Here is a 27,531-nt window from a genome sequence, read left to right on the forward strand (position 1 = left end):
ATACCAGAGTTCACAGCCTCATATGGCGGTCATGGTGAGCCTGTGGCTGAGTGATCATAGTGTTGGGAGTGGCAGTGAGGCGTGATGAGAAGACAGCAGTTGGCATGGGTGTTGTACCACAGGGAGTGGGCTCAGTGGGTACTGAGTGGAAAGGGCAGTGGTGTGTGTGTGTGTGTGTGTGTGTGTGTCTGTGTGTCTGTGTGTCTGTGTGTGTGTGAGAGAGATGTGTTTATGTGTGTGGGTGTGTGTCATATGTCTATGTATGAGTGTGGGTATGTGTCATGTGTCTATGTATGTGTGTGATGTGTCTATGTGTGTATATGTGTATATATGTTTGGTTTGATGTGTGGTGTGTGATGTATGTGTGGTATATATGGTATATGTGTATAATGTATGTGTGTGTGCATGGTGTGTAGTCTGTGTTTTGTGTGTGTGATATGTGTGGTTTGTGCTATGTAGATGCTCTGAAAGAAGCTGAGAGGAAACACCAAGAGAAGCCCCACCCCTCCCAGGAGTAAATCCTTCAATCATATGGGCAGAGGTCTCTGTGTACCAGGGCAGAGGCTAGTATCATATCCCTAACATCTGTGCCCTCTTCTCAGTCAGCCACTGGTTTAAGAACAGAAATTAGGGCCAAAACCATGGCTCAACCAGTAGAGACGTTTTCTGTCTAATCTGACTACCTGAGTGCAATCCTGGAGCCCCGCATAGTGCAAGAGAGAGCTTTGTCCTCTGACCTCCATAGCCTGATGTGGCATTTGCACACACGTATATGCCACGTACACTTAGGTGGACTGTGAAAATTTTGTCAGAGAGCAGAGGTCACCTGGGTAGACATCCACTATGACTTGCAAAACAGAGAACTTGACAAGGCTTCTATCTCTGCCACTTCTAGTCAGACTGACAATTTGAGGTGAGACCCCAGTATGGGGCAGCTATAACCCACATGCTTTCCCAATGCCTTCTCTGCAATAATGTTTCATGATTTTGGCTTTGTTTTGGTTTGGCTTTTGAGACAGGGTTTCTCTGTGTAGCCCTGGCTGTCCTAGAACTCACTATGTCAACCAGGCTGGCCCTGAACTCAGAGACCTACCTCCCTCTGCCTCCCAAGTGTGGGGATTAAAGGCGTGAGCCACCAACACCCCACTACCTTTCATGTTTATATTCTCCTCATGACAGTAGTCAGTGTCCCTCACAGGAAGAAAAAGTGGAAGTGGACTGCGGCAGCTCACACCTGTGAACCCAGCACTGTCCCAGATCCCATCCTGGGAACCGTTCTAGTTTCTTTTCTCTTGTGAGAAAACAGTTGAGAGAAGAAAAGGTTTTATTCAGCTTATAATCTAGGTCCAATCCATCACTGAGTGAAGTCAAGGCAGGATCAAGACAGGAACTTGAGGGCAAGGTTTCTCACGTCGCCCCTCCTGACCAATCACTTCACAGCTGAAGAAAGACAGCGGAGACCATGGAGGATTGTTAAGGTTGGTCTGTTGTTGTGTACTGCAATGCTAAACTCTACATTGAAGTTCTAGGCCTACAAGTGAATTCTCAGTTACCAGTTTTTGTGATTCAAACCTTATTCCTTAAGTTAAAACTATTAGTTACATAAAAATGACTACAGCCACTGTCCCAGTCACCATGGGAGAGCAGCAGCCACAGCCCTGCACTTCCTCATGGCCCTGGGCTTCCACAAGGCCCACACATCAGCAAGCACACCAAGTTCTTGAGGCACACGATCGGGAAGTGTGCGGCTTCGCGCCCTACATACCAACATCAGTGCACCAAGATGTCCAAGGAGAAGTGCGCACTCAGGTTCATCTAGAAGAGGGTGGGCACACACACATCTGTGCCCAGAGGAAGCGGGAGAAGCAGAGCAATACTGGAGGGATTAGAGCTAGGTGGGCCTTTGAGTTACCTGGTTGGGAAAGAGGAGAGCGAGGAGAGAGAGAAGGCCGTCATGAGAGCAGATGTACTATGAGCACAAGGCCAGGAGGAACAGCAAGTATCTGGGATATACCACTGGGGAGGTAGCCAGGCCAGCAGTAGAAAGGTAAATTAGGGGTGACCCCCAGTAGTTATCAAAGACAAGTAAAATAATCGTAGTCTGGGTCTCATTTATTTGTAAACTAGTCAGGGACACGCTTTAACTGGTTGTATTACCTACCAAGGATGCTGCTTCTGGCTCCCTCGCCCATGGGTTCACGCTCACCTAACTTTCTTACATAGCCTAGGACCGCCTGCCCAGGGTATGGTGCCTCCCACAATGGGCTGGCCCTCCTATACTAAGTAAGCCAGGTAATCCTCCACAGACACAGCCACAGGCTAGTCTGATCTAGCCATTTCTCTCAATTTGGCTGAATCCCAGGCAATACTACCTCAGGTACCTTGTCCTCGAAATTTGGAATTCCTGTGGGCCTTGTCTGAGGCTGTTCCTGAGTTGAGACAAATTTAATGCCTGAACTGTAAAAAAAAAAAAAAGTCCCCGACAGCCCCCTGACTAGGAAAGAGGCTCTCAGAATCCTCTAACATTCCTCTCGCTTACTAGGATCTCTACTAGATGAGCCCCTTTTTGCTGTGTGGCCTCAGACCAGTGGCTGACCCTCTCTGGTCCTAGTTTCTGGCTGAGAGCTACAAGCTCAGTTCCAGCTCAGCCCTACATGACAGCCGCTCTGCCTGTGCATCTGTCTGGCTCAGTTCCAGACAGCAGCACTGCAGAGCTGTCACATGCTGATCCACGTGACAAGCGGCGGCCGGGGGCTCCATCCCACGCAGAAATCAAGGCCCTCAGTGGCCCCTCAGCTCTACACCTACCCCAGCTAGCTGAATCCTGCAGGTCTGTCGGCGGGGCGTGGGTCTGAAGGCCTCTTTTGCCCTCCCAGGTAGGCTGGGGAGCGGGGTGAGGCAGTGAAGAGCATCTCCCAGGTGCAAGGTCGGCGCAGAGGCCCTGACCAGCAACCTCCAGGCTGGCCCAGGGCACCTGTGAGGAAAGACACTGAATGGTGGCCCAGGGCAGAGACACAAAGGATGTTTCTCCCCGACACACATGTAATCCAATCGCCAGCCTGTCTGCCCCAGCAGCGGCTCAGAATCATCCCCCTTTGCGCTGGCTCCCACAGGTGTCCCTGGAGTAGAGCCAGGCACAGCTCTGCACCTGCAGAGAAGTGGGACCCCAGGGGCCACCTCAGCAACACAAGGTGGCAGACAAAGGGGACGTCTTTGGGGACACACATCCTCAGCTCTACAGTGATAGGTGTGCCATGCACATCCTACGTGGCCAAGTCCTGTCCCCTCACAGGTCCCGACTCGTCATTGTAAAATGTGAGGTGACAAGTCTGTGAGTGGGTTTCAGCTGGAGGTAGGTTGAGGGTCACAGGCAGGCAGAGGCCTGGGACAGAGATGGCAAAGTCTGGTCCTGAGACAGTATTTCTGGAGTCTGGGTCTGGCCTCTCCTTTTAACAGATAGGGAAACGGAGACTGAGAGTAGACAAGGCTGGGTGGGGTGTAGAGTCTTTTTGGATATTCCAGGCCTCTTTGTCCCTACCCCACTTCACACTGAAGTTCCTAGGCTGCAAACACTCCCACCTCAGCCTTCCTTTCCCTCCCCTACTCCACCCTATTCAATGCTCAGAACTGCTGTGTGACTCTGAACTGGTGCCTTTCTCTGGGCCCTACCTCCTGTTTTGTGGTCTGAGAGAGTATCTCAAACCTCTATGAGATAGATGTTGTGGTAAAATCCCAGCTAGCAGCTTCCACCTGGCCTGGAGCCAAGGTCAGGCACTAGGCCAGGGCGGCCCCGCCCCAGAGGCCGGCATTGTTGGACCTTGCATAAGGGCAGAGTGCCAGGCAGAGCTGGACAGCCAGGAAGCAGTGCAGCTTGGCGAGGCCTCAGGTACTGTATCCCGGGAAGATGAGAGTAGAGCTGTTATTGATCTGTTCCAGCTCCTCTGGGGTGCCAGGCTTCCTGTCTTGTCTGGCAAGTGGCAGTTTCACACACAGGCAGCTTGTGTCTACTAGGCCCTATCTGCCTGTAGCTTGAGGAGAAAAGGGAAGGAAGAGACTGAGGAGGAGGGCTGAGAGGCTCGGAGGGCAGGGCCCAGCTAGCTCCTGAGTCTGCACTGGGTTCCTCAGCCCTTACCCTCCTGGGAGACTCAACATCCTGTAAGGGGGATGAGAGACATGGCTGCCACAGGAGAGAAGGTCCATTCAGGCACTAGCTGTTTCCAAGGCACTACTACCAGGCAGGCCTGGCTAGCTGGAGACACTCCAAGGATCATAGGGAAAACTCTTCCTCAACAATACATTTAGTCAGAGTGAAAGAGAGGCAGCCACCCACCCCCACCATGCTGGGGGAGGGATCGTGTGGTTCCAAGGACTTCATATTCTGGGCAGCTTATCTATAGGGAGGGAAGGTGGGCTTGGTCCCCAGGCCAGAGATTAATTAAAGCAAGAGCCCCTTAGATTTCAGGACCTGACTGCCTGACCCACCTCTGGCAGTCCTAATGGAGGTCTCCACACCCTGAGACCTCCACACTCAGATCCCAACCCTCCTGCATCTCAGGTGATGCCTTTGCCTGCCCGGAACCCACATGGATTGAGGTTGCCTTGGACCCTCATCCTGGAATTCTTCTCTCCCAGTCCCTCTGGCACTCACTGACGCCCCCATGACTAAGAGCTTCTGGGGGCTGTGCCTGGATCAAGCCTTTCTAAACCCCTGCCTTTGAGTTTCCCCAGAAGCAAGCACTACAAGTGCCAGCAAGACCTTACCATGTTACCAATGAAAAAGGAGAGCCAAAGAGCCGAAGAGACCCGCCTGAGGTCCTCGAGCCTTGAATGAATTTGCTGGGACTTGTGCCCAGGTCACTGAGCCCCTAACTATGGAGGCCTGCGGTGTTGTTGAAGAAACCGAGGCAGGAAAGATGGGGGAGTGGGCAGAGCTTTCCTTTCTAGGAACCCATTTGGGTAGGAGGAGAGCAGGCATGAGTGGGAAGCAAAGTCCATTAGCTGGACCCTTCCAAGAGTACAGGGCTGGGCACTTGCACGGAGGCTAAGCCCCGGGCACTTGAGTGTTCACTTGTTCCCCATTTGCTTCAGTTTTCTAGTTCACCCTGCAGTCCTGGGCATCCACAGCAAATGCCCATGCTGGTCCAGCCTACTACAGGCAGCACCTGTTTGATGAGACAAAGTCTCATTGTAGCTCAGGTTTGCCTCAAGCTCTCTATGTAGCCAAGGATAACCCTGAACTCTCTGACTTTTCTGCTTCCACTTTCCAAAGAATCAAATTCCATCCTTTATGCGTACCAGACAAGCCAAGGGGTGTGTATACATCTCCAGCCCCTTCTTAGTAGTTATTTTTATTTTTTGTATGTTTTTTTTTCTTTTTTTCTTTGGAGCTGGGGACCGAACCCAGGGCCTTGCGCTCACTAGGCAAGCGCTCTACCGCTGAGCTAAATCCCCAACCCTTTTGTATGTTTTTATAAAACATTTGTTTATAGCTAGGCAGTGATGGCACACTCAGGACTCAGGAGGCAGAGGCAGGTGGATCTCTAGTTTGAGGCCAGCCTGGTCTACAGAGTGAGCTCCAGGACAGCCAGGACCACATAGAGAAACCCTGTCTCAAAAACCCAAAACCAAGCAAACAACAAACAAACAAACATTTGTTTGTGATGTGGGGTGGTGCATGCCACAGCATGCATGTGGAAGTCAGAGGAAGACCTTTGTGGGGTTGACTCTCCCCTTCCACCTTTATGTGGGTTCTAGAAAGCAACTTTAGGTTCTCAGGCCCTCTGTGACATCTTGCCAGCCCATAATTTGGGGGGGGGGTAAGGGGTTGTTTTTGGGTTTGGTTGCCTTTTTAAAAAAGATTTATGTGTGTGAGTGCTCTATCCACATGTATGCCTACATTCTGGAAAAGGGCATCAGATCCCAGTATAGATGGTTGTGAGCCACCATGTGGTTCCTGGAGATTGAACTCAGGACCTCTGGAAGAGCAGTCAGTGCTCTTAACCACTGAGCCATCACTTCTCCAGCCCTTCTTGTTGTTGTTGTTGTTGTTGTTGTTTTGTTGTTGTTGTTGCTGCTGCTGCTGCTGCTGCTGCTGCTGCTGCTGCTGCTTTGACTGGGGTTTCATGTAGCTTTGGATCATGTGGAATTTACTAGAACTCATAGTCATCCTCTTGCCTCTGCCTCTCTACAGCTGGGATTACAGGCATGTCTCATCATCAGGCTGATTACTGCTTTTAGAGGGATTCCCCAGGCCCGAGGTCCTACTTGGACCCTAGGGAAACACAAATGACACAGAAACTCCCACCCAGTCTCAGGGAGACCCCTGGGCTCACCAGTTCTGAATCTAAGCAGCTGGGCCAGGGCCTGGACAGAGTAGCATGGTGGACATCAGGAGGAATGATCGATTGAGGGCCAGAGACCGACCCAAGAGATCTGCTCCTCATGCTTCTTGGGCTCTTTTCTCTTCCTTCTGGTCCTGAATCTGCAGCTCGCAAGTGTTGCTTCCTCCCAAGGACTGTCTGTTTCTCTCCCCACCCTCAGGCTGCTCTGTTCTCAAGCTCCAGGAACAGGGAGTCTGAAGCAGGCAGCTTCTGTGCGTCTGGACCTGGACTGAGGTATTCCCAGTGTGAGCATGTCCTCAGGCTTGCTGTCCTGCCTGCACCCTGGTGTTTGTTTCCTTCAGTGGGGTGAAGAACAATGCCCTTGCTGTTGTTGTGTTTAAAGGAGTCAAGACAGACATCGTTACTGACTGAGCCAGGGTGGGATATCCCTGGGGAGCTGGGGAGGGGTACAGCCCAGTGGAGTTACACAGGATTCCCCAAGGGTATGTCCACTATGGCTTCCTAGTTTTCCTGTGACGTCTTAGTTTAAGCTTCCTGATCCCAGGTGACAGATGACCTTGGCTCCTCTAGCCCCCAGTGGACACACCCTTAGTCCACAGTAACCAACCTCCAGGGGGCATCATGGGCCAGGCGGGCAGTCCTATAGGAGAGATGTGTGTCCCGCTGCCATGGTGTGTTGGTATCAGTGTTGCTAGGAGCACTTCTAGCGTGTTCTGCACAGACCTCACCCATGGAGCTCCATGCCTGCAGTGTTTGGTAGCATGCCTTACATTTTTGTGGGCTCTGAAGAGGCTCCCTCCAGTGAGCAGAGAGTGACTGCCGGAGGTGTCATTTCTTTCTTTCTTTTTTTTCCTCATGGATACGTGTGTTCTGCATGTTCACATGTGAATGGGTTCACTGTGTGGGGGCTGCACATGTGTTTATGTGTGTGTGTGTGGAGGCCTGAGATTGATGTCGGTCGGAAACCTTTTTCATAGCTTCCCACTTTGCGACATGGTCTCTCAGTCAAACCTAGAGCTGGCCAATATGAGCAGTCTCGATAGCCAGTTTGCTCCAGGGTGTCCTCTCTCTGGTTTCTGCGGTTGGAAATATAGGAAGGTCACATGCCCACTGGCATGTCCTCGGGTCTGGAAACCTGAACTCTGGTCCTCTTGCATGCACAGCAAGGGCTTTAACCACAGAGCATTTCCCAACTCTGCCCGTGACTCATGGGCACTGACCTTCCCAGTACTTCCTGAGAACAACAAATGCTTTGTACAGTAGTCTACTCTGAGGCCCTCTAGCAAACCAGGGCTCCTTCTCCCGTGGTGGCAGGGAAACTGAGGCAGGTCAGAAGAGGCTTCACTCAAGGCCTCACAGTTGGTAGAAGCAGAGCCCAGAGACACACTGATAACGCTTGGGGGTGGAGGGTGGTGCTGTCCCTTACCATCTCAGCTTGTCTTGTTGGGACAGGAGGCCTGGAGGGTCAATACTGGTCCCTCAACACAGACTCTGGGGTTGCTTTGGCTCCAGATTAACTGCTCTCCACACACCAGTCCCAAAGGCCTCCCAGGTGCTGCCTGGCAGTAGCAAAGCCCTGATGCTCACCCTGGGCCCAGAGGCAGACAGCAAGGCCCCTCTTCACAGCTATCAGCTAAGTCAAGCATGGTGCTGTGTGCCCATCAACTTAGGAGATATAAGCAGGGGGACACGAGTTCGAAACCATCTCAGCCACATAGAGAGTTTCAGGGCAGCTTATCTCACAGTCAACCAAACCAAACCAAACCAAAACACCCAGGGCTGAAGAAATGACTCAGCACATAGAGTCCTTGCCAGCAGTGTGAGGACCAAAGTTCCTATCCCAGAACCCGGCTGTCTGGAATTCCATAGCCTGAAGGTAGAGAGAGTGGAGCCCAGAGCAAGCTGTCTGGTTACACTAGTTTTCCTTTTCGGACTTCTTCTTTGTATTATGTGTATGTGTCAGTGCAGGAGCATGCAGAGGTCAGAGGTGTCAGATCCTCTGGAGCTGCAGTTCCAGACGTGGGTGCCGGGAATTGAACTCGGGCCCTCAGGAAGAGCTGCACATGCTCTTAATGCTGAGCCATTTCTCCAGCCCGGGAATGGTCTTATCTGTGAACTCTGGATTCAGCTGAGAGACTCTGACTCGATAAGCTGGAGAGTGACTGAGAAAGACACCGGAATCAGTCTCGGGCCTCCACGTGCGTGTACATGACACACAGAGGCAAAACTTTAAAAGACAAACCGACAATAACAATGACGAATCTCCACACCTCCAGCAACCGGGAAGTTTGGGGCACTCAGCCTCAAGAAACGAGTTAAGTAGCCACAGTGGGGTTGGCCTCCTGGTCCTGTGGGAGGGGACAATAAGTGGAGGTAGGCAGAGAGTAACTAGGCTTCCATGCTATGGGGCCACACTGTACAGAGGCGAGTGGAGCCGAGGGGTCCATTGTGAATAAGGGAGCTTTGGACTGGGTTTCTGGAAGGGACTTCAGCTACACTGAGTGCTGAAATCAGAGGAAGTGAGGACAGAAAGGGCCCCCAAGGGGCTAGGCACCAAGTCTAGGAGTGAATTTGTCACAGGGCTCCTCTGATGGGGCCAGGGGAGTAATCAGGCCCCTCTCTGTCTTCCAGTCCTAGCTGGTGACTGCCTATCACCCCGCCCCACCCTTCTCAGCTGTCACTTTCTCTTGCGTTCCAGCTGTGATCATGGCTGAGATGGGCAGGAAGGCCTCTGGGAGGAAGCCCACGCCATTCTTCCCTTTGTGCAAGGAGACACAAGAGTGTCGTCACAAAGGTCTAGTAACTCTGTCCAAGGTCAGCCAAGGTCTCCGAACTGTCATCACTCAGTGGGCTCCTCTTGAAGTGCCCCTGAGCTGTGGTGGCTGCAGTGGTGTCCCTCGCCATAGTCCATTCCTGTCCATTCTACCAAGGCCAAGCAGTGGCAAGTAGCCCCTGGGAGGGCACTAGAGCAGGAAGGGCCTTGGGTCAGAGCTAAACTTCCCTGAAGAAGCAGCAGGACCCTGGCTCTCTGGCCCATCTTTTTTAAAAAGATTTTATTTATTTTGTGTATATGAGAACACTGTAGCTGTCTTAAGACACACCAGAAGAGGGCATGGGATCCCATTATAGATGGTTGTAAACCATCATGTGGTTGCTGGGTATTGAACTCAGGACCTCTGGAAGAGCAGTCAGTGCTCTTAACCACTGATCCATCTCTCCAGTCCATCATCGGGCCAGACTTAAAGGCTGGCAAACAACTGTCCCCAAACCCATTCTCGGTCCTGTAGCTTCCTGTAAGTCCACCTGGCAGCAGGAGACATGTCTCTTGTGTCTGGCTGTGTCCCATAAGGACAGAGTCTCAATCAGTGGCCACTCTTGTCACCAATGGGGTTATCCATGAGAGACCCTGGGAAAGCTCCGAGTCACTGGGAAGGGCAGGGGCTGAAGAGTGTCACAAAGGTGAGGGCAGCCCCAGCCACCTGATTCATACTGCGCTGTCCTGCAGAATGGACTCGTTTGAAGATAAGCTTCAGCAGCTGCGAGAGGCCTTCAACGCCGGGAGGACGAGGTCAGCTGAGTTCCGGGCTGCACAGCTGCAAGGCCTGAGCCACTTCCTCAGAGACAACAAACAGCAGCTGCAGGAGGCGCTGGCCCAAGACTTACACAAGGTGGCATGGGACAGGGACAGTGGGGTAGGGCTGTGTGTGCCCCCAGGTTGGCAAGGGTGGTACAGCTGGGATAAGGAGCACATCCTCCAGGAAGAGGAGCTGAAAGCCCAGGGGACCGCAGCTCCTTTTGTGAGACACAGCAGACTGTGTGACCCTCCAGCTGTCCTCCATCTACCCTGCAGCTGCTGACAGAAAACTCGGTGTGTGCTTGGTACCAGCCTAGGGTCTGGAGAGATAGGGCAAAGCAAAGTCCCTGTGTCTACAGAGCTGGCTTCCCAGGGGCCAGGCTGTGCATGCTGCCTGGTAATGTGTAAGGTTAACACGGACACTCCACTGTTAACAGGGGCCAAGCCCATGAAGCTGGTTTGTATGTGGGAGTCAAGAAGGGTTTTCTAAGAAGGTAGGAGAGGCTCAAAACAGACAGGAAGAGAGAGTAGGAGAGAGAAAGAGCTGCATGGACATTGGAGGAAGTGGCCCAGCAGCATATGCAAAGGTCCTGAGGCAGGAGAGCTTGGTGTCTGTAACTGAGGAGCTACAGGAGCCAGAGTGGCTGGGGGGAGTAAGAAAGACAGAGAGATATGGAAGAGAAGGCCTGAGGGAGTGGGCCACACCCCTGGAGGGTTTGGATCTCACCTGGCACTGTAGACATCACAGCCTCTGTACCCTACAGGCTCTGTGGTTCCCTCAGTTCCAGCAGCAGCCATACAGGGCCCCCCCAGCCTTGAGATAGCTGCCCAAGGGATTGCCCCAGGGAGTTCTTCTTCTCCACATCCCCTGTGGTTACCTTAGAGATGCTCCCCACCCCCAGTCCAGGACTCCTGGGATGGACTCCTGCAGCTTCTCACCAACCCCGCCCAGCACCCAGGAGACCCGACCTTTCCCCCTTCAGCTCAAGTTCCACCTCTGCTTTCTCCTCCGACTCCAGAAATCTGGATCTTACAAAGGATGCAGCAGCCCAGAAAATTCAACTGGGTGCCTCCCTCTGACCCAGTCAGACTACTCACTGTCTCCACCCTCAGCAGGCCAGGCAGCATCTGCCCAGTGCTGTGGACATTCCCTCATCCTACCCCTGGCACTCCTCCTGCTGGGCAGTCACAGCCAGTTAGCCCTAGAGGAGGGATCAGAGAACTCAGTTTCTTGACTGGAGACACACAGCCAGTAAAAGCAGAGCCCGAGGAAGAGCCTTGTTCATAGTACCCTGCTCTCTTGAGGTCACTGTGCCCCCTGGGTGTAGACTGATTCTTTTTTTTTTTTTTTTTTTTTTATTAGACATATTTCTTTTATATTTCAAATGTTATTCCCCTTCCGGTTTCCTGTCCATAAGCCCCAATCCCTCCCCCCCCTCCCCTATATGGGTATTCCCCTCATAAATCCCCTTTACTGCCCCCCATATTCCCCTGCACTGGGGGTCCAACCTTGGCAGGACCAAGGGCTTCCCCTTCCTCTGGTGCCCCAACAAGGCTATTCTCTGCTACATATGCAGTTGGAGCCCTGGGTCAGTCCATGTATAGTCTTTCCGTAGTGGTTTAGTCCCTGGAAGCTCTGGTTGGTTGGCATTGTTGTTTTTATGGGGTTGCGAGCTCCTTCAACTCTTTCAATACCTCCTCTAATTCCCCACAAGGTGGTCCTGTTCTCAGTTCAGTGGTTTGCTGCTAGCATTGACCTCTGTATTGGACATGCTCTGAAAGTGTCTCTCAGGAGAGATCTATATCCAGTCCCTTTCAGCATGCATTTTTTAGCTTCATCAATCTTATCTAGTTTTGGTGGATATATATATATATATATATATATATATATATATATATATATATATCATACATATATATATACACACACATATATACACACACACATATATATACACATACATACATACATATGTATGTATGTATGTATGTATATGGGTCACATGTGGGATAGGCTTTGAATGGGTAGACTGATTTCTAAACCCACCCTAGGGTCTCCAGGGGCTGCCAGGCTCACCATGAGCTGTATATGGCTGAAACTTGCTGAAACTAGGCTCAGCTACTAGGAAGCATGGTGGTGTTGGATAGCAAAGACATCGACCGGGCTTTGCATGGAGAATTCCCTTGCACAGTCTTGCCTGGCACTCTGAACTTTCTCTCCAGGCCTTCATCTTCTGCCACCAGGGCACTTGGTAATATTCCCCTGAGCTATGGGAAATCAGACAAGGAGAATCGTGCCTTGTGCCCCATGCTCTGTGTTCTGTGCTGTGCAGAGGCAGAGCAAGCCCTGACCAGCCACCAGGGCCTTTGGACTTGCTAGGATCTCTCCCCACTATGTAGCCTGCCTCCAGGTGCCTAAGGCTCCCAGGAGAGCATGAATGAATGAATGAAAAGATAAAGAGATGCAGGACCTACAGGAAGGAAGCAATACCTGCCCCATTCAGCCCTGACCCTCATTCCTTTCTGTATGTAGTCAGCCTTTGAGTCGGAGGTGTCCGAGATTGCCATCAGTCAGGCTGAGGTGGACCTGGCCCTCAGGAACCTGCGGTCTTGGATGAAGGATGAGAAAGTGTCCAAGAATCTGGTAAGTTGAGGGGGGTGGCAGGTGGCTTTGGGAACTCCTCGTTCCCACAGTGTGACTCCACGGAGCCTCATTGCTCACTCCGACCCAGGCCACACAGCTGGACTCAGCCTTCATCCGGAAGGAGCCCTTCGGGCTGGTCCTCATCATCGTGCCCTGGAATTACCCATTGAACCTGACACTCGTGCCTCTGGTGGGGGCCATTGCTGCAGGTGAGGAGAGCTTCGCTTTCCCATAGTCCTACTCACTGGGGAGCTCCAGACTACCTAGGAACCCAGAAAGGGAAGACTGGGGGACTGGCACCCTGCTCTTGGTGGTCCTATCCAGCATTTCTGATTCTTCTTCTGAGGGTGGGTGTGGATACATACCCTGCATGGCTACCCTCTCAGCATTCCCTCTGTGCTGTCTACAGGGAATTGTGTGGTACTCAAACCCTCAGAGATCAGCAAGGCCACTGAAAAGATCCTTGCTGAGGTCCTGCCCCGCTATCTGGACCAGGTAAGCAAACATAGTTGAGTTTTTGTTTTTTGTTTGTTTGTTTGTTTTTGTTTTTGTTTTTTTTTTAAGATTCATTTATTTCGGGGGCTGGAGAGATGGCTCAGTGGTTAAGAGCACTGACTGCTCTTCCAGGGGTCCTGAGTTCAAATCCCAGCAACCACATGGTGGCTCACAACCATCTGTAGTGAGATCTGGTGCCCTCTTCTGGTATGTCTGAAGACAGCTACAGTGTACTTATATATAATAAATAAATAAGTCTTTTAAAAAAAGATTAATTTATTCCATGTATGTAAATATACTGTCGATGTCTTCAGATGCCAGAAGAGGAAATCAGATGCCCATTACAGATGGTTGATGAGTCACCATGTGGTTGCTCGGAATTGAACTCAGGACCTCTAGAAGAGCAGTTGGCGCTCTTAACCACTGAGCCACCTCTCCAGCCTGATAGTTGAGCTCTTATACTTGGCTAGCAGGGCCTCTTCTGAGTTGCATGGACTTAGCTACATCATCTTTTTTTACCCTCAGCCTTGGATCTAGCCTATCTAGCCCATGTCTCCTGAAGTCCTATAGCTGGCCCTAGCATCATTTTTCCTTTTGGTCTAGTGTTCAGTCATCCTGACCCCAGGAAGTTCTCAGGAAGAATTGTCCATGCCTGGGTGAAGCAAAGTGGGTGGGACCCAGGCAGGGTGGACTACCCTTGGACTCAGAAGCTGGGTCTGAGGACCCTTTCCTACCCCCACAGAGCTGCTTTGCTGTGGTGCTGGGTGGGCCTCAGGAAACTGGGCAGCTGCTGGAACACAGGTTCGACTACATCTTCTTCACAGGTAAGGCTCTGGTGTGGCTCCAGCCTCCACAGACTTAGAGAGAAGGGCAGAATCTCATGTCCACATACACCGCCCTAACCTCAGCCTCACTAGTCAAAAGTCTGCCCCTCTCAAGCTTCTACTGCACCAGGTCCTGACAGCAGACACCCATGGCCTCCCTTCAGCCTTGACATGTGAGAGGCTGGCTCAGGCTGCTGAAGGGCAGTGGTGTCCCACCCGGGGTTGGTCAGCTAGCTAGGATAGGATTTGCACCAAAGCTCTAGGGAGAATAGCTTACCGAGGTCACCTGCTGTTATGCTAGCTTGTCCCAGGTCCCCAGATATCTGCTCCAAGGGACCAAGACGAAACTTCTGGAGGATATAAAAGACAGGGTAGGTGGTGGGCAGTGCTTCCAAGGCCTGAGCTGGCTGGTTTCTGACTTGCATGAGGTTAGAGCCCAGGAGAAGTGGGCTTTGGAATATTTTCTAGACTTTGCCGCAAGCCTAGGAAAAGCCCAGCTAGGAAGAGGGAAGGCTGCGAGACAAAGGCAGATTGGTCTTCCCTATGGGAAAAGCCATGGGGACAGTCTCATAAGTAGGCAAGGGAGTGTCATCAAAGTCATCTCTACCCCCTCAGCCCAAGTAGCTCTTAGGTTTGGGTCCCCAGGGCCAGGTGCAGAGGCAAAGCACAAGGCCAGTTCCAAACCAGGTCCTAACAAACCAGACTGGGATCTTGATGCTAGATCCCATGGCTAACCCAGTCAGTCTGCTCATCTGTAAAACGAACGCTGTCCAAAGCCAAGGTCTGCCTAGAAGGAAAAAACTTTATCCAGCATACAGTCCTTAGGAGTGTTCATTGAACCCCCTCCTCCCTCAGGCAGGGGATCTTTGTTGAGTATATAGACTGTAGGTCATGTGGAGACTGTCCTGGAGTTTTTGTTTTTTTTTTTTTTTTTTTTTTATCTGTGTTTGAGGTGCTGGGAATCAAACTCACATACATGCCAAGCAAGTGCTTTCCACTGAGTTCAACTCTTAACTGGGTTTGGCTTGTTTGTTTTGTTTTTTGTTTTTTTTTTTTTTTGGTTTTTTTTTTTTGGTTTTTTTTGTTTTTTTTTTTTTTTTTTTTTCAAACAAGGCCTCACGTATCCCAGGCTGGCCTCAAACCACTACATAGCTGAGGGTGACCTTGTACCCCTGATGCTCTTGCCTTTGAGATAGGGTCTCACACTGTAGCCCAGGCTGGCATTGAACTTGAAGTAATCTTCTACCTCAGCTTCCTGAGCACTGAGATCACAGGCGAGTGTCCCTGTCCCCAAAGTGCCACTGTGGGGTGGGAACTGGAGAGCAGAGAGCAAACAAAGAATGGAGGAATTGTGGTCTGGCAGGGAAGGGCTGGGACGGGCTGGAGGATGAGAGGGTGAGGGAAGGAGGAGAGGAGGCCTTGGGGAGTAAGTAGCCTGTAGAGCAGGAAGTCAAGGAAGATGAAGTATACGAGACCGAGAGGAGAGTCTGGAGCATCAGTCAGGCTAAACCAGCTCTGGCCTTAGAGGACAAAGAGAAAGACATTGGAGGTTTCAGGAGATGGAAAGTCCTATGCTGGGCTGGAGAGTAAGCTTCAGGGTGGGCCAGAGACAGAAGCGGATACAGGGAGAAGCTGAGAAGCTGCACTTAGGAGTCATGGGGTCCAGCTTACTGCTGGGAGTACAGAATAAACTCCTTTGGAGCTCCTGTGCAGGGACGCAGGTGAGGCCATACGCCTAGCCAATTGACTTAGGAGCCACTCTAGGCCCTTTCCATGTTCTCAGGGAGCCCTCGGGTAGGCAAGATCGTCATGGCCGCTGCTGCCAAACACCTGACACCCATCACCCTGGAGCTGGGGGGTAAGAACCCCTGCTATGTGGATGACAGCTGCGACCCCCAGATAGTGGCCAACCGTGTGGCCTGGTTCCGCTACTTCAACGCCGGCCAGACCTGTGTGGCCCCGGATTATGTCCTGTGTAGCCAGGAGATGCAGGAGCGGCTGGTGCCCGCCCTGCAGAATGCCATCACGCGTTTCTATGGAGACAACCCACGGACCTCCCCCAACCTGGGCAGAATCATCAACCAGAAGCATTTCAAGCGGCTCCAGGGATTGCTGGGCTGTGGCCGTGTGGCCATCGGGGGCCAGAGCGATGAGGGGGAGCGCTACATTGGTGAGTCTCCCTCTAACATAGGCTGAGACCCTTCCAACCAGAGGAGCCCATGCTGGACTGCAGGTCTCAACCTATGTCTGAATCCTCCCCATATCTCTGAAGCCAGCCTGAGCACACAGCTCTAAGTAGTCAGTGCCACAGCACCCCTATCAATGTGGGTCCTCAACAAACCCAGGACTCACTGAGCTGTGACCTCACTCTAGAGGTTCAGAGTGTAGCTTAAACTTCTGTTCTAGCTTTTGTTGTTCTGTGAGACTCCAGACCCCAAGCCTGAGGTCCTAGGAAGTCAGACCCTGGACTTACCTGTGTGCAGGCTCTGTCCTTACTGGAGCCCCTCTTTCTGGACATGGTCTTGCCTATGGATGAGGCAGGGTTGCCTTTTGTATTGCAGCCCCCACAGTGTTAGTGGATGTGCAGGAGACAGAGCCCGTGATGCAGGAGGAGATCTTTGGACCCATCCTGCCCCTGGTGACTGTGAGGAGCCTGGATGAGGCCATCGAGTTCATCAACCGGAGGGAGAAGCCACTTGCGCTGTATGCCTTCTCTAAGAGAAGCCAGGTGGGATCAAGTACCAGAAGTGGGCTGTGGGGGGGTGGCAACATGCGGGGGGAGGGGGCAAGCTCCTCTGGGTAGTTACACAGCTTTAGGCATGGTGGCCTCCTGGTTTTCTCCCTGCCCTCCCTCCCAAAAGGCAAACCCTCCCTGGACACAACTATCCTGGATGCCATCACACCTGGCCAAACAAGTTTTTGAGATGAGGTCTCATGTAGCCCAAGTACATACATGATACATACATACATACAGGCAAAATATAAACATGAAATTAATACATCTTAAAGATTAAAAACAAACAAGTCAGGCTGGAGAGGTGGCTCAATGGTTAAGAGCACTGTCTGCTCTTCCAGAGGTCCTGAGTTCAAATCCTAGCAACCACATGGTGGTTCACAACCATCTGTAATGAGATCTGATGCCCTCTTCTGGTGTATCTGAAGACAGCTACAGTGTACTTATATACATAAAATAAACAAATCTTTAAACAAACAAACAAACAAACGAACAAACCAGTCTATCTATAAGGGGGTGGGTTAGATAGCTGAGTCATTAAAGATTCTTCACAAAGCCTGGTGACCTGAGTTTAGGCTCCAAGAATCCTGTGGTAGAACAACCAATTCCTACTCATTTTTCTCCCAAAAATCTTCACATGAGCTATGACTAGTGTCTCACTAGTGTCTCTTTCACACACACACATAAAAACACAATAAAATTTAATAAAATTAAAAAAAAAACCCTACCAAATCAGTTACACACCCAGCTGTCACCGTTCTTAAAATGCAGTTTATTTATACAAAACTTTAAGTATACAGAAAGCTGCAAAGGTAGTAGACTTCCTGTGTACCCCACAACCAGGGAGGTACAGCAAGCGTCACCACCACTGGCTCCCCATCCTTGCCACGGGTGCCCTGGATCTTGTGCTGCATGGATTTGGCCTCGGCCAAGGTCTCTGCATTGTCCCCAGTTTCCTGATTTCTCACAGCTCCATATCAAGGAACAGAATTCTAGAGAGAATGCCTCTGGGCTATCACAGAGCCACACGTATGTAGGAAGTTAAAGGTTGCTTGAGCAAGGCTGTGTCTGCTAGAAGGCTCCGCTGAGAGCTGTTCTGTCCTGTCTGGAGGATCTGAGCAAGCCTCCATGCTGGCCCCGAAGTTGACAGTGTGCTGGAGCTCTCACCATGGAGGGGCAACTACTGCAGACATGTTCTAGACCCCAGGGGAACGGTTTGTCTCCTGAGCCATTTATTCAATCAGAACGGCCTCCTGTGTGTGCTTTCTGCTTAGCATTTTTTAATTACATTTGTATATATTTGTGTGTACACGCAGAGGTTGGAAGACAGCTTGCAGGAGTCAGTTTCCCCCTTCTACCTTGTGAATCCTGGGCCATCAGTCTTAGTTCATCAGCCCTGGTGGCAAGTGCCTTTGCCCCTGAAACACATCACTAGCCCCAGCTTTAAGGACAACTTTTTTTTTTTAACATTTATTTTTTGTGTGGTGGTCAGAGGATAATTTGAGGAGTCAGCTCTCTCCTTCTACCATGTGTGTTTTGGGGATCAAATTAGACTGTCAGGCTTGGCAGCAAGAGTCTGTACACACTGGGGCCATCTCAGTAGCCCATTAAAATGAGCTGAGGTTTTAAATAGCTCAGGCTAGTCTTCAACTACGTAGCTAAGGATTACTTGAACTCCTGGCCCTCGCACCTGCACTGGTGTGATTATGGTCGCATGCCCCCATATCCAACATTGTGTCTGACTATGCAAGCCTCTGGGCCATCCTGGCTCTGCCCTGTTCTACCTGAAAGTCTTTGCTGGGACCATCTCAGACTCACCTTCAAACTCAGCCATTCCTCTGTGGAACCTTTAGAAAACACAACAGCACTTTCAGCAGAGAGGGCCAACCTCCCTCAGAGTCTCCTGAACACAGCTGGCACTGGCCTGAGAGCAGACAGTCTTCCAGCCTGCTCACCCTCTGGTATGACTGTTGCTCTGGGTAGCCTCAGGCTGAGGCAATGCTGATACCTGGTAGGACCCACTTCACCAGACAAGGCCTAACTCCGAGTTGTCATCAGAGGGCATTAAGTAGGGCAAACCCATGTCCTTCCCCTTCAGCATCTAAGGGACCTACAGACTGGAGAAAGTCCTCCAGAAAGTCAGGCAAGGCTGAGCTCAGGTTGCTAAGCCCAAACCTGACTTTAGCAACCCAAACTCTCCCCACAGCTCCCCTTACTTCTCTTTCGCTTCTCTGGAAGAACTGTCTCATTTACAGTAAGACTCAGTAGCTACCCCATTCCCCTCCCTGGGAAACCTCCATGACTTGACACCACACTATTTCCCTTCTCTGACTGTCTGAGTAGATGATGCTGGCTCCCATGACTTATTCTGGGGCTTGTGTCTCAACACCCTAGGGACATATACAGGCAGATACATAGAGAATATGTCCTCAGGGTGGAGTTTGAGAGTCTGTCCCATTAGGCCCATCTTGGACCTCAGGCCCTCACCAGAACGAAGCTCATCCAGGTGTGCTTTACAGGTTCCTTTCTCTCCCAGGTCATCAAACAGGTGTTGGCCCGGACCAGCAGTGGGGGCTTCTGCGGGAACGATGGCTTCATGCACATGACCCTGTCCAGCCTTCCTTTTGGAGGAGTGGGTAGGTGGTGACAGAGCTCTGCCCTCCTGGGCTGGTCCCCCACCTGCATCCCCATCCTGCTACTTGACCACACTAACTGCAGAAGATGCGCCCCACTCTCAGCGCCCAGTGCAGTGAGCAGGAGCGGAAGCCCCTCTCCACTGAGTGTCCATCTAGCCTGCCTCCCTCCCACCTCTCTTCAGTCTGTGGTGGAACTCTCCAGATATTCTTGCACTAAGCACGTGGGTGAGAAGCCGTGGAGAGATCATTTTGGTGGGTTTATAAAACCACACCAGTTGCCTCCAGCCACTGAGTTCTTTGTCTCTCCCACAGTCTTGGGCCACCCATCCCCATAGTCCCTGCCTTGAACTCCATGGCAGGGCCAAATGATGCTCCTTCAGTCTTCCCAAGTCCCTGCAAACCCAGCTCTGGTTGTCTCTGTTTCCAGGAGGCCAGGGATGTGGAGATGCCCCATCCCCCACACCTTCAAACCTCACAGCTGTATCCCAGCAAGGCCACACGCATGTGACTAGAGCAGTCACTTCTCCTTTAGGCCTACTTCCTCACCGAAAGTGTCCTCCTGGTCCTTCCACACGGCCAGACTCAATATCAGAGCAAGTGACAGCATTGCCTGCCCAGTCCTGGTCTTGCCCATTAGTCCTGCTCCCGTTCCCCACTTAGTCCTTTGTGACAGCTACTGAACTTGACCCTTACTCCACCTCCTACACTCATCCACTACACTGATTCCACATCCCTCTGTCTTCCCTAACTTTAACAAGTCAGCTTCCTTACTCCCAACTCCATCCAGGCCATGACCCTTAGAGTTCTTAGGTTGTGTGCTTGTCCCTTCCTAGACAGTAAGAGCTACACAGGTTTGAAGATGTCGCCACAACCCTAGAAGGAAGGTGCCACTCTCACAGAGAGCCTAAGGCAGTCACTTGCCCAGAGTGACATAGGTGTTCAGGACAGGGCCGGGATTCAATGTTGGGCAGCCTGGCTCCAGAATTCATGCCCAGACCTCAGTTTGCCTGTTCTTCAGGACACCTGGTAAACTGCCTGGGGCAAGCTCAGTGCTCATCCATAATGCCTTGTGATTAGCCAACTGAATAGACAGAGAAACAGAAGATAGCCTAGCTGTCAAAGCCAAGTCTATGTGATGTCCCCTCAGTTGGCCCTTAAAGACCTAAAAACCCATGTTTTGTGCTGCCCACAGGAACCAGCGGGATGGGCAGGTACCACGGCAAGTTCTCCTTTGACACCTTTTCCAACCAGCGTGCCTGTTTGCTGCGCAGCCCTGGGATGGAGAAAATCAACGACCTGCGCTACCCGCCCTACACCAGTCGAAACCTCAGGGTGTTGCTGGTGGCCATGGAAAAGAGATGCTGCAGCTGCACGCTGCTGTAAGCAGGGGTGTTGGGGCACAGGAGCCTGCCTGGGGCATAGCTGTGGAGAAAGTGGCCTGCCAGGGCCCTGGCCACAGAGAAGTTTGCTCAGCCCTTCTTGGTGCAGCCCTTCACCTCCTGCAGCTCCCTTTTCTGGATCTTTGAATGAGAAAGGCTGAGGGTAGGAATGTGGGAAGGGATGCAGTGACCTGCCCATCTCCTCCAGTGCTAGCTATAGAATCTGAGAAAACAGGGCACTCTGAATTACTCGCCTTCTTGTGGACAGTGCTGCATGGGAGCAGTGATATTTGGCACATGCCATACTCTGTGACCAGGCATGTCTGGGTCTTCTGAACCTCAGTTTTTGATCTGCACAGTGGAGAGAAATGAACAAAACAGCCTATGGTCGCTGGAAGTATTAAACTAGGAGGGCTTACTCCAAGCTACAGGTGTCTTGTCTCTTTTGGAGTGGACGTGCTGCCTCCATGGTAAGACTAAGATCCTTCCCCAGCTACTTCTCACTCTTCAGCTCTGCACAGGGTATCCCCATCTTGCCTCATGCAGACACTCCTCCTCATTCTACCCAGAGGTGAAACATTCCACCAGTCTGAGCTCCATGCTCCATGGGATGGTGCTTCCAGCCACTCAACTTCTAAAACCCAAATTTTGTCTCTACACCTGGCCTGTTTTTTTTGACCAAGTCAACATGTCCTTCTTGGCCTGCTAGATTCCTCACTGCCACTTAGACACTATTCCCTAAAGGAAGCCTTCCCTGATCACTCGATACAAGGCATGCGGATTGCCTCATGGTTCCCTACTCCCAGGGGCAGACTTGACAGAAATCCTGCTACCCGCGGCCGTTACAAGGACCAGAAGAAGCCAAGTAATTAAAGAGCTTATGAGCTGTCGCCATCTTTGCAGTATTCAAATGAGCCCCACCATTCCCTCCCCTCCCGGAAATGTACCAGCGTCCCAAACCGAGCTCAGGAAGTCCCGCCTTCAGCACCTCGGAAGTCAGGCGTATTAACCTCTCCGATACAATATGGCAGCTCCCTACAAAACTTCAAGCATCTGCTCCCATCAGCCAATTAGAGAAAAATATAGTCCTGGGCCCGCCTCCTGCAGCACCGCAGGCCAATCAGACCAAAGAAGGAAAGGGAACTCTGGAAAAGGCGTGAGAAGCTCGTCCAATGGCAGCATCCCGAACTTAGGCTCCGCCTTCCGGTTGACCCGCACCTGGGCCAGGGACGGAGCCGCTGCACTTCAAGGTGGGTGTCCAAGGCAAGGCAGCGAAGACAGGGGTTTGGGTGACGCAACGACAGGGTCGGACGGGTGTCACCACTGACCTCGTGAAGTCTTGTATCTAGCGGGTCGGCTCGGGACCTGCGGCTTCTGTGCCCTTTCGCGAACTGCGGACCGAGACGCCCGCACCCTCGGGCGCATGCGCTGCCTCGCCGGATGCCTTCTGCGTTCATAGGGTCAGAGGTCAAGGGGAAGGTCTGAGGGAAAGTGGTAGGTTGGGGTCCAGGATTGTCTTGGGTCAAGAATTAGCCGACCCGTTACAGGTCAAAGGTCACAAGAGGGCGCTAGAGCGTTGGTGATGTGCCAGACTCTCGTTCAACACCCCCTTGGTTGCATACATCCCTAATTTTCGGGACCCCTCTTCCTACATCGCAGGCCAGAAACTGAGACTAAGGGACGTCATTTGCCCAAGGTCACTCCGCAGGCTGGGGAGAGTTCCAGGAGGTCCTTGGGTTAGGGAGAGGAACTTGACCACATGATTATTATTCATGATTACTTCAACCTTTAAGGGTTTTTCTGCAGGTATTGCCTAGATTCCTGTCCTGGTTCCAATATCATTGGGTAATTTGGGGCAATCACTTAACATGACAGGGTCTGTGACATCTGGCATGAAGCCTGGCTCAGAGCTAATACACTGGTGGTGGTCAGGGAATTTTGGTGTGAACAGAGGGTAAGGAGTGGACAGGGGAAAATGGATTAAATAGGTTGCTTAGGAGCTGCAGAAATGGAACTTGGGGTGAGCAGAGTGAGGTCAGATTGAAGGTTAGGAGTGCTGGTCTTGACTGGGTTGGTATGTGAATAGGGTATAAGATAGGTCCTGAGGAGGGCAGTTTTAGACCCTTCCCCTCCCTTGTTCTCCATGTTCCAGATGTACCGCCTGAGCTCGTCAGTGCTGCCCCGGGCCTTGGCCCAGGCCATGCGCACAGGTAGGACTGGAGGCTTTTCCTGGGGATGGGAAACTGAGCTTCCTGGTGTGAAATCACCTCTCTCCTTGCAGGACATCTTAATGGCCAAAGCCTTCATAGCAGTGCAGTGGCCGCTACGTACAGTGAGTACCAGATCTTCTAACTTGAGGTTTCCTGACTGTCGTCACACCTGAGGCTAGGCAAATTGCTTTGCTAGGGACCCTCTGAGAGCTGTAGTTTCCACTCTGAAAATGAAGGTAGCCATCAGGAGAGAATGTGACTCATTGTCACTGTGGTGGCAGTCAAAGGAGAGAGGCATGTGATGGGGAAGAGCTTCTAGGTCCTGTTCCCCTCTATCCGGACCCACTGGGAGGACCCAGGACCCTTACTCCCTGAACTTGAAAAGCTATGCCAGGTTGCACTGAGTTACCTGGCCAGAACAGAAACCACCAGCACCCGCCGGGGCTGCAGGCCTGTTTTCCTGGGCCCTCACTAAGAACCCACCTACTGGCCCTAGGGTTGAGAGTTGGGCCTCATCTTCCAGAGCCAGCTCCCTTAACCTCCCGCCCTGACCTCCTGCAGAGTATGTGAATATGAAGGAACAGGAACTTGACATGGACATGAAGTCTGCGACTGACAGTGCAGCTCGGATACTGATGTGGACAGAACTCTTCCGAGGTGCGTACCAGGGCCGAGGAGAGAAGTGAGAGTCAGGCATGGATGGCCGGGGAGGAGAGCATCCCCTTACATACAAGCTCTGTGCTACTCACAGGCCTGGGCATGACCCTAAGCTACCTCTTTCGGGAGCCCGCCACCATCAACTACCCCTTTGAGAAGGGCCCACTGAGTCCACGCTTCCGTGGGGAGCATGCACTGCGCCGCTACCCGTCTGGGGAGGAGCGTTGCATCGCCTGCAAGCTCTGTGAGGCCATCTGTCCTGCACAGGTGAGTCTGCCTTCTGACTACTGGGCCCTAAATCTGACCCTACCTTGATATACTCCCCCAGGAAAGTCCCTTCTTTTGTCTTTTGTGACAGTCTTACTATGTAGTACCAGCTGTCCTGGAACTCACTGTGAAGACTAGGCTGGCCTTAAGCTCAGAGATCTTTCTGCCTCTGCATGATTCTGGAGTACTAAGATAAAAGCATGCACTGTCACAGACATTGTCCTTTTCTCACTTGACCTAACCTTGACCCTGTGTGGGGGACAAGTCCTTGATGTCCAAGGGCTGAGTCAGGAAGCCAGCCAGGGGCAGGCTCCATTCCAAGCAGGCCACATGGCCTACTCATATCCCACCCTAGGAGTCAATAATCATGTGACATTTGGGCCTAGGGGCCATGACATGGTTTCAGGAACCCTGTCTGTCTGCCCATTCTGGGTTCGAGCTGAGGGTATGCAACAGGAGTGTCTGGTCCTCAGAGCCTGGCTGCTCCTCAGAGCCTGCCTTTCAACTGTGCTGGTAGGCGCTACACAGAATATCCGAGGTTGGGGAGACAGGAAGGTGCTGTGATGGCTTTGTTGTGCCTAGCACGAGGTCCAGCAGCTGTAGCCCTAAGACTGACCCTGTGACATTGCCTAGCTTGCCATGCTTAACTCCAGCTCTGAGCTGTGTCCCAGAAGCTCAGTGTGTCTGGTGTGGCTCCTAGGTAGAGTGCACTCTGCACAGACAGGCTAGGCTCATCCCTCATATCCTCCCTGTAACTCCAAGAGTAGCCGGAGAGATTGAATTCCCGCCATTATAAACACAAAAGGATGTGCCTTTGCCGGACATGGTGGGACATGCCTTTCCTCCAGGCCCACCTGGTCTATAGAGTTCAGGACATCCAGGGAACACAAAGAAACTCTGCCCCCCCCCCAAAAAAAAAAAAGGAAAGAAAGAAAGAAGGAAGGAGGGAAGGAAGGAAGGAAGGAAGGAAGGAAGGAAGGAAGGAAGGAAGTAGTGCCTCCTGAGGCTCTACTATGAGTAGCGAACTTTCCATTAGGGAGTGTCACGTTTGTTTAAGGTCCTCCTGGCCTGTAGTTCCCAGGCTATCCCTTTTTACCCTTGCCTGGCATACAGCTGCTCCCCAGAAACTGAAAGTTAAGGATATACCTTCAGATTTGGTCTATGTCCTTCATTACTCTGTGGATTCAGGAAATCCTTCAGTCTCTCTTGAGGCTTAAGTTTCTCCAACAAATGGGGATTGTTAGGAAAGGTGTTCAACACGGCAGTCCTTGTGTACTCACTGTCCAGGGGACCTCTTAGGGCCACACCTTTTCAGGGGACAGAGCAGATCCTAGCCTTTTCCTGGTGGGACAGGAGGGTCACCTGGGTAAATGCTGAGCACAAACCTGGCAGAGACTAATGGGGCCACGTGAGTGGGGCTCATTTGGACGCTGAGGACATGAGGCATCCATGCAGACGTCCAGGGGGCAGATTGAGCTGTGATGGGCAGACCCAGGGCCAGGAGGGGTCTGCCAGTCTGACAGTGACCTGTGGCCTGTCCCTCAGGCCATCACCATTGAGGCTGAGCCAAGAGCGGATGGCAGCCGCCGAACTACACGCTATGACATTGACATGACCAAGTGTATCTACTGTGGTTTCTGCCAGGAAGCCTGCCCTGTTGACGCTATCGTGGAGGTGAGTGGGCTGGGTGAAGTGGCTAGCACAGAGGCTCCTGGGAAGGGTTTGCCCTGCTGACTGACTGACCTCCTCCTCACAGGGCCCCAACTTTGAGTTCTCCACCGAGACACACGAGGAGTTGCTGTACAACAAGGAGAAGCTACTCAACAATGGTGACAAGTGGGAGGCCGAGATCGCGGCCAACATCCAGGCTGACTACCTGTATCGGTGACCGGGCCACCGGTGACCAGGCCACCTGGCCAGCCTTGTGGCCCCTATAGCCCATAAAGAAACTCTGATCCCACACTGCCTGTTGTGTTCTATTTCTAGGGCAGAATCTACCCCACGCAGCCAGGCCTCTGGTTTGCTCTGCCCAGACCAGATAGATGTGCATGGCCTGCTGCATCCTTCCCTCAGCGGGTTCCAGTGGCTCACCTGCCCGCAAAATCTGGCAAAGGCAGAGCCCAGCCTTCCTCTATGGCTCCAGGCTGCTGGGCCTCTTTGTGGTGGGCAACAGTACCCAGAACCATATCACACATCTGGGCTTCTTCCCACAGCCTTCCCACACCACGGGTCTGTTGTCCCCATTGGTGTCGGGTGTCTGAGAGGTGAGGTCCAGTCTTCTGTCTTCTCAGATCTCCATCACCACAGTTGTTTGAACTTGGATCCTTTCTGGCTTCAAGCCAGAGTCCATCGAGAGCCTCAGGAGGAAGCTGGGTAGGGGCTGAGTGGTAAATTGTTCTTGTCCTGAGATTGCACATCAAAGCTCAGTGCGGCCACTGCTGGAGGATAGAGTCTTGTGGGTCCCAGAGTCATTGGCTAACCAAATTTAATCAAGATGGCAAGTTTCAGGCTCAGTGAGAGACCGTATCAAAAATGAGTAAGGCGGTGGGCAACCGAGGAAAGACATCCGCTGTCAGCCTCGGGCTTCCACGTGTGCTTGCACGGGGAGTGTCGCTGCACACACTTGCACCCAGTAACCCCCAAGGTCAGAATATCCTTTGGGGAACAGGAAGCCTGCTATGGGGTGACAGTCACAAGGGAATGACATAGGTCCCGCTGCCTCTGAGCTGGCCTTGCCTCTTGCTACATCCCCTTTGCCCACTGAGTTCCCTGCCCAGGCTGCTATGGGGCCCCAGCTTCTCAGTTTGCAGTCCCAGTGAAGCTGTGCAGCTCTGACTCCTCCTGCCTGTGGGTGTGAGGTGAATATCTCTCTCTCTCTCTCTCTCTCTCTCACACACACACACACACACACGCACACAGACACACAAACACGCACGCACACACACAGGCTGCTGCTGGCTTGGTTCTCATATTCTAATGTACACTTCTACCACAGCAACCATGACAGCTTTGTAGCCCTGGATGTTCCCCCACAGTGAAGAGCACTGACTTGTGCCCCCTGGTGTACTTGTGTGAGGGTCCTCACACCAAGTCAGGTCAGACCTGTGCCATACCTGCTTTCTGAGGATACCTACCCACTTTGACTCAGTTTCCAGGTTGCCCTAGGCTCCCATTCTTTACTCACACATACTAGGGCCCACACACACTAGGGCCCTTGTTTACTGAATGGGGTCCAAGGATCAGCAGAGCTGAGGGGCCCCTTGCCCCTCTGGTCCCCAGTGGCTACAGTCCAGCCGGTCCAAAGTGCAAGCAGCTAAATGGTCCTGAATCTCAGTTTCCAGACTTCAAGGGCTAGGAAGGAGATTGAGGCACTTCTGGAGAGTCTCCAGTCTCCTGGGAGCAAGTTCCTCAGCAGAGACTGGCCCAACCAACACCCTGCTGCCAGTGGAGAGGGTGGCAAAGAGTGGGCTCACGCTTACCCAGCCTGAACTGGGTGAGGTTGGGTAGCAGCAGATCTTGCACAATAGCTAAGCAGCTTGTACGTGCTAGGACCCATCAGGAAGTTGAAGGTGGCCTACCTATCCTTAAAGTCCTACCTGGCATCCCAGGTGTCGGTTATCTCCCAATCTCCGGGATTAAACGATTCAGGGACCTCCAGAACCATTTCATCCACCGCCCTCGCCCCCACCCCCACCCGGCGCCCAAACTCAGCGGGGGCGGCCCGGGGCGGGCAGTGGGCGGGCCGTCACAGGCCACGCCCACTCTGGTAT

At 52.2% G+C, this 27,531-nt stretch overlaps 2 protein-coding genes across 4 annotated transcripts; both read left to right on the forward strand.

The window, feature by feature from the left end:
* Window positions 1-6,540: 6,540 nt before the first annotated feature.
* LOC116890801 (aldehyde dehydrogenase family 3 member B1) lies at window positions 6,541-21,051 on the forward strand. Its single transcript, XM_032891283.1, has 10 exons — window positions 6,541-6,614; window positions 9,847-10,009; window positions 12,449-12,559; window positions 12,648-12,768; window positions 12,969-13,054; window positions 13,797-13,878; window positions 15,662-16,048; window positions 16,440-16,606; window positions 19,149-19,248; window positions 20,441-21,051. Exons 2-10 carry the CDS (start codon window positions 9,848-9,850, stop codon window positions 20,629-20,631), a joined length of 1,407 nt encoding a protein of 468 aa, XP_032747174.1. The 5' UTR covers window positions 6,541-6,614; window position 9,847; the 3' UTR covers window positions 20,632-21,051.
* A 736-nt stretch (window positions 21,052-21,787) lies between these two features.
* On the forward strand, window positions 21,788-25,723 carry Ndufs8 (NADH:ubiquinone oxidoreductase core subunit S8). 3 transcript variants are annotated; one of them, XM_032891280.1, is made up of 7 exons: window positions 21,788-21,877; window positions 22,780-22,837; window positions 22,909-22,959; window positions 23,399-23,494; window positions 23,589-23,761; window positions 25,307-25,435; window positions 25,518-25,721. In XM_032891280.1, the coding sequence occupies exons 2-7, from the start codon at window positions 22,780-22,782 to the stop codon at window positions 25,647-25,649; spliced, it is 639 nt and encodes a 212-aa protein (XP_032747171.1). In that variant the 5' UTR covers window positions 21,788-21,877; the 3' UTR covers window positions 25,650-25,721. The 3 variants fall into 3 exon arrangements, with proteins under 3 accessions (XP_032747171.1, XP_032747172.1, XP_032747173.1); XM_032891281.1 differs by having other exon boundaries at window positions 21,872-22,121; window positions 25,518-25,723; XM_032891282.1 differs by lacking the exon at window positions 21,788-21,877 and adding an exon at window positions 22,409-22,433.
* The last annotated feature ends 1,808 nt before the right edge of the window (window positions 25,724-27,531 follow it).

Source organism: Rattus rattus, chromosome 2, assembly GCF_011064425.1.
Source record: "Rattus rattus isolate New Zealand chromosome 2, Rrattus_CSIRO_v1, whole genome shotgun sequence".
Classification (NCBI taxonomy): domain Eukaryota; kingdom Metazoa; phylum Chordata; class Mammalia; order Rodentia; family Muridae; genus Rattus; species Rattus rattus.